This window comes from Rhincodon typus, chromosome 14 (assembly GCF_021869965.1).
Source record: "Rhincodon typus isolate 14 chromosome 14, sRhiTyp1.1, whole genome shotgun sequence".
Classification (NCBI taxonomy): Eukaryota; Metazoa; Chordata; class Chondrichthyes; order Orectolobiformes; family Rhincodontidae; genus Rhincodon; species Rhincodon typus.
This window is the reverse complement of record NC_063345.1, coordinates 16,493,890-16,500,477: the sequence shown is the minus strand read 5'-3', so window position 1 is coordinate 16,500,477 and position 6,588 is coordinate 16,493,890. Positions and strand designations below refer to the sequence as shown.

General features: G+C 46.6%; 1 protein-coding gene across 1 annotated transcript in view; it reads left to right on the top strand.

Annotated features, from left to right (window-relative positions):
• LOC109927453 (phosphatidylinositol 3,4,5-trisphosphate 5-phosphatase 2-like) overlaps positions 1-6,588 on the top strand; it is a 76,400-nt gene that overhangs the window by 57,648 nt on the left and 12,164 nt on the right. Inside the window, exon 23 of the mRNA XM_048605144.1 lies at positions 1,058-1,204. Coding sequence (XP_048461101.1) covers positions 1,058-1,204 — 147 coding nt within the window. The remainder of the gene's footprint in view (positions 1-1,057; positions 1,205-6,588) is intronic.

Here is a 6,588-nt window from a genome sequence, read left to right as displayed (position 1 = left end):
CCAGCTCTACACCTTGTTATCCCTCTTTCCCTTCTTCAGTTGCAGAATATTTTGCTCTTACAACCATTTTTGTCTTGATGCCAGCTGTTAAACTGGCCCCCACATTGTGATTTCAAGTACTTTTAAACTATGACAGCAACAATGCTATCATTTCTTCGAAGCCCATTAGCATTGGGTGGTCCTCAGCATTTCTGAAACACAGCGGCACACTGCTGCCTATCCGACGTTGTCTGTCTCACACAGTTTCCTGAACTCAGCCATTAGAAAGTGGCAATGAATGGACAAAGGAAGAAAAAAGGAAGTTACAGTGACTACTCCCAGGTGCCTCTTACACATCTCAATATTGATTCAGAGAACTGGACTTATCAGAGGCCAAGTGTGGATGAAGAAAAAGCAATTTGCGAAAAAGGCGCTTTAAAATAAAATATATTTTCTTACATTACATTGCTTTACTTCTTTGCAGCTGGTGACTCATTCTGAGCACAGTTTCACAGCTGCCAGTAACGTTTTTGTTGTGCCATCTGGATACCACATGACAAAGCTAGTTATTAGTTATGTAACATTCAGATGCTGAGCATCTGTAGGCGGTTTGATGGTAGGGCCAACATCAGCGAAGCTTGATCTCTCCTTGCCTAGTATTTCTTTGCAGCAGAGATTCAGACAGGAATCCCAACTGCTATTACTCTCCTTTTCTTACTACAAATGCAAACAGAACATTTGTGACAGTCATAATGTCCTTTAACTGATATCAGAAAGCTCAGGAGAAGGAAGGAATCAAAACATATTTTTTGCACTGATCCATATGGAATCCTGTGAGAGAATCTTGAGGGATTTCTGAGGGAAAGGGGACATTTTATTGGAAAGAAACTACAATGGTTTGAAGTGGAAAAAGTCACTGTAAAGTATACCGCAATATGAAGCTAGCAAAAATAATTGGGTAGCATTTACAATTTGAGCTCATGTGAGGGGTGGCTGGTATTTTGCTCACGGTTTGTTCATGTCTGAAACTGAAAGAGTCTTTTCCATGGGCTTTTAAGATCTGTCTGTTACTTCACAGAGGCAGTGAGAAAAAATATGGTCAGAATTCAGCTTTCTCTGAAGTCATCAGTTCGATGTTTTCCAATTGGCCTGACGATGGCTCTCATCCTGGGAATACTGGTGCAGGAATTAAAGGGAAGAGCAATGAGGAGGCCATTCAATCAAGGTACGTCAACTCATCATCACACCTGAGATTAGGCTGAAAGGGAACTCTCACTTTCTTCTCATATACACCAGGAAACCTGGGTTGAAGATCCACCTGATCCAGAGGTGTGCAATAACATCTCTGAACAGTTGATTCAAAAATATCTACTCTCCGAGAAAGAAAACCCTTTAAGGACTAGAGTCTGTAGGTGTGAAGTTGGAAAGCACACCAGGTCAGGCAGCATCAGAAGAACAGGAAAGTCAATGTTTCGGGCTGAAACCCTTTGTCAGGACTGGGGAAGGGGACAGGAGCCCAGAAATAAACAGAGGGAGGGATGTGGGACTGGGGGAAGGGTAGGATAGATGGTGATAGGTGGATGCAGGTAGAGAGTTGTTGTGATTGGTCCATGGGAAGGTTGGAGCCAGTAGGTGAGTAGGAAGGTGAACAGGTTAGGTCAGGCCCGGGTGGGGGCGCGGGTAGGGCTGGACATGGGATAAGGCTGGGGGTGGTGGGATTTTGAGTCTGGTAAAGTCAATGTTAAGGCCATTAGGCTGTAAGCTTCCAAGGTGAAATATCGGGTGTTGTTCCACCAGTTTATGTTTGGCCTCACTCTGACAGTGGAGAAGGACAGGGATAGACATGTCATCAGGGGAGTGGAAGAGGACATTAAAATGGATGGCAACTGGAAGGTCGGGCTAGGTGATGCATGCAGAGCACAGATGATCTGCGAACTGATCTCTGAGTCTACGTTTGGTCTCCATGATATAGAGGAGACCACATTGGGAGCAACGGATACGATAGAAAAGGTTGGATGAAGTGCAGGTGAATCTCTGCTGGATCTGAAAGGATTGTCTGGGGCCTTGGACAGAGGTGAGAGGGAAGGTTTAGGGGCAGGTGTTGCACCTCCTGCGGTTGCAGGGAAAGGTACCGGGTGTGGTGGAGAAATTGGTGGGTAGTGTAGAACTGACAAGGGAGTTGCAGAATGAACGGTCCCCACAGAATGAACATGATGGGGAGGGAAATATCTTTTTGGTGGTAGGGTCTGGTTGGGGCAGAAATGTCAGAGGCTGGTGTGTTGGATCCTGAGTTTGTTGGGGTGGTATGTGAGTACTAAGGGGACTCTATCCTTATTGCTGTTGGGGAGAGGGGGTTTGAGGGCAGAAGTGCGCAAAATGGAGGAGATGCAGTTGAGGGCATTCTTCATTACAGAGGAGGGAAAATTATGATCCCTAAAGTAGGAGGACATCTGGGATGCCCTGGAGTAGAATGCTTCATCCTGGGAGCATATATGGCGGAGGTGGAGGAATTGGGAGTATGGTATAGCATTTTTGCAAGAGGATGGGTGAGAAGAGGTGTAGGTGAGGTAGTTTTGGGAATTAGTGGGTTTGAAATGGATGTCAGTGATGAGTCAGTTTCTGGAATGGAGATGATGAGGTCCAGGAAGAGGAGAAAGGTGACAGAAATAGTCCAGGTGAATTTGAGGGCGGGGTGGAAGGTGTTGGCGAAGCTGATGAACTGCTTGATCTCCTCACAGGAACATGAGGCTGCACTGATGCAGTCATCAATCTAGCTGAGGAAGAGCTGAGGGATGATGCTGGTGTAGTTGCAGAAGAGGGACTGTTCCAAAAATCCTACAAAGAAGCAGGCAGTGGAGGGCGACTGGTTGGGCCTACAGGAGATACAAGTGTACAAGGACTGTACATCCGTGGTGAAGATGAGGTGTTGCGGGCTGGGGAATTGAAAAATTTAGAAAAGGTGGAGAGCGTGGGTTGTGTCACAATTGTAGGTAGGGAGTTCCTGAGCCAAAAGGGATTGGATAGAGCTGAGGTACTATAACCAATCACAATAACCTCCAAATTGCATCCACCTATCACCATCCCACCCACCCTTCCCCCAGCCCCAACCCTCCCTCTCTATATATTTCTGGGCTCCTCTCCCCCTCCCCAATCCTGATGAAGGGTTTAGTCCTGAAACATTGACCGTCCTGCCCTTCGGATGCTGTCTGACTTGTGTGCCTTTCCAGCCTCACACCTATAGACTTTGGCTTCCAGCATCGGCAGTCCTTACTGTCTCCTTTATGGACTAGTATGAATCTAGTATTAAACTAATTTGAGATCTCCTGGCCTATACTGGCATAAAAAAAATGAAAGAACTACAGATGCTAGAAATCAGAAACAAGAATAGAAATGTTTTTCTCCCTTTGTCCAGTCCTGTCCCACTTAGATTCACGATTCCTCTGATGCTTTACATTAGTTTCAGAATTTCTAATTTGCAGGCTCCAACTGCTTCCTCTCTACCATGGAAGTACAATCCCTTCACATGCCCATCACCCATCAGGATGGTTTCAAGGCTCTCTGCCTCTTCCTGGAAAAAAGGTCTGAACTTTACCCATCCTCTAGCACCCTCCTCTGCCTGGTCGAGCTCATCCTCACTCTGAATAGCTTCTCTTTTAACTCCTCTCACTTTCTTCAGGTCAAAAGGGTGGCCATGGATACCCATGTGGTCCTCAGTTATGCCTGTCTCTTTGTGGGGTACATGGAACATTCCTTGTTCCAGTCCTATGCCGGTCCCCACCCACAAATCTTTCTCTGGTGTATCAATGATATAATCGGTGCTGCTTCCTTTTCCCATCCGGAAGTGGAAAAGTCTATCTATTTCACTTCCAATTTCCACCTCGCTCTCATATTCACCTGGTCTATCTCTGATTCCTCCCTTCCCTTCCCCGACATCTCAGTTTCCATTTCTGGGGAAAGGCTAGCCAACATCCACTACAAACCAACAGACTGCCACAGTTACCTTGACTATATATCCTCACACCCTTTTTCCTGTAAAGACTCTATTCCATTCTCCCAGTTCTTCGGACTCCGTCGCATCTGTTTTCATGGTGCCAACTTCGACAAGGGGACCTTCAAAATGTCCACCTTCTCCCTCAATTGAGGGTTCTCTACCACCGTGGTTAACGGGGCCTTCAGCTGGGTCTGACCCATCACCCACACTTCCACCCTCGTCCCCTCTCTCCTCTCCCACAGCAGCAATAGGGTCTCCCTTGTCCTCACCTACCATCCCACCAGCATCCACATTCAGAGAATCATTAGCTGTCATTTCCTCCACCTCCAGCAGGATGCTACCACCTGATACATAGATTATTGATCATAGAATCCCTACAGCATGGCAGCAGCCATTCAGCCCATTGAATCGACACTAACCCTCCAAAGAACATCCCACCCAGACCCACCCCTTATCCTATCCCTGCATTTCCCACCCTAGACACTATGGACAATTTAGCATGGCCAATCCACCTACCCTGCACATCTTTGGACTGTGGGAGGAAACCGGAGCACCCGGAGGAAACCCACACAGACACGGAGAATGTGCAAACTCCACACAGACAGTTGCCCGAGGGTGGAATTGAACCCGGGTTCCTGGTGCTGTGAGGCAGCAGTGCTAACCACTGAGCCACTGTGCCACCCATATATGCCCCACCCCTCCCTTATCAGCTTTCCACAAGGACTGTGCCCTCCATCGCACCCTGGTCCATTCCTCCCTCACTCCCAACTAATCCCCACAGCATCACTCCACCTTCCCCTATGATCAGAGAAGGTGTCACACCTGTCCATTTACTTCCTCCCTGCTCAAGATCCAAGGTTTTAAACACACCTTCAGGTGAAGCAGTGCTTTACCTGCACTTCACTCACTCCAGTCTATTGTATTTGCTGCTTACAGCATGGTCTCCTCTACATTGGGGATACGAAGCACAGTCTGGGAGAGTGCTTCACAGAATACGTACGTTCTGTCCGCTAAAAAGACCCTGAGCTTCCAATTGCCTGCCATTTCACAACACTACCTTGATTCCTGGCCAACAAAATTTGTGTCTCAGGCTCCAGTGAAGCTCAGTGCTGGCTGGAAGGACAACACCTCATCTTCCACCTGGGGACTCTGCAGCCTTCTGGGCTTAATATTGAGTTCAATAATTTTAGGGCTTGAGCACCTTCTCCCTTGTCCTTGCCTCATCCCCCACACGCCAGGCCTTGTTATCACATGGTCTGCTATTGCATACTACCCATTGTTAGCCAGTAATAGTCCCCATTAGCAGCCACTCATACTCCAAGGCTGTCTGTTATTTAATCCTTTGTCTGTCCAACTGTGCTTCTCTCTCTTTGGGTTCTATCTCTACCTATTAGTTACTACTTACCCCCCTCACCCCACCCTATCTTCCGCATAAAAAACATTTGCCTAGCTACCATCAGTTCTGAAAAAGGGCCGCTTCACCCGAAACATTAACTCTAATTTCTCTTCACAGATGCTGTCAGACCTGCTGAGTTTTTCCAGCAATTTCTGTTTTTGTTTCTGTACTGGATAAGGTGGTTTTGATCTGGTTGGATGTAAATGAGTCCTTGATGGGGCCATCATTCCATTGGTCAGAAATCTGGCAGCAGCACCTTTTCTGAGAGTTTTCCTTCCATAGTATGATCACTCCAGCAGAAAATCCCACACTGTCTCTTCTAGTCATGGGGCATGCTTGTACATAATATCCATTTGCATGTTATGTTCAATTTCTCATTTATTTTTATATTTTTTAAAACAGTTCCTACCCCTCCATACCCCAACACCTTATGCCCACAGTACCCCCTCACCCCAAGACCCTACCCTCACAGTACCTGCACTCAGCCCTTCCCTGCCAATGTGCCACCCTCACAATCCCCATTTCCCCCAACTTGCCACTCTCACAGCTCTGGCCACCCTCACTCCTCACCCCCACAATCCCCACCCTCACAGTTCCTGGATCCTTCAATGCCCTTAAACCTTTTGCACCCTTGTCTCCCTACCCTCACAATCGCTGACCCCCAAACTCCCCACCCTCTCAGATCCTGTCCTCTCCATCACTCCCCACTCTTACAGTGCTGCATACATGTCACTTAAAAAGTAGAGTGTTGGTGAAATGGAAGGTGCAGAGAACTGGCACCTCGTCTTGTCATTGTTCCAGCTGCTAGGATGAAAGCCAACATAGAGTAAAAGAATCTTTATTCTCTCTGTATGAAATCTTTGAGGAATGATTTTGGATTGTGTTGACTCAGTTCTTTGGGGGCGTAAGTTTGTAATAAAAACACTGGCAACAAATTCTCTGTTGTAATCCCATTTTCCCTACTAGCTAAGAAAAACTGGAACTATCACTGAGTTTCTGAGTCAGGTCAGAGTGAAGTACTGCACTCTATCTGTGCTGAGAATGTTTGCTTAGCATCTGAAATAGAAAATGTTCCATTATTCAATATTGATGTCCCACACCTCAGTGAGAACAAAAATGTTACTTAATAAACAATAGGTTAAAATGTGGAAAAGCAATCTGAAAGAATCAAAAATAGAGATAGTAGGAACTGCAGATGCTGGAGAATCCGAGACAACAAGGT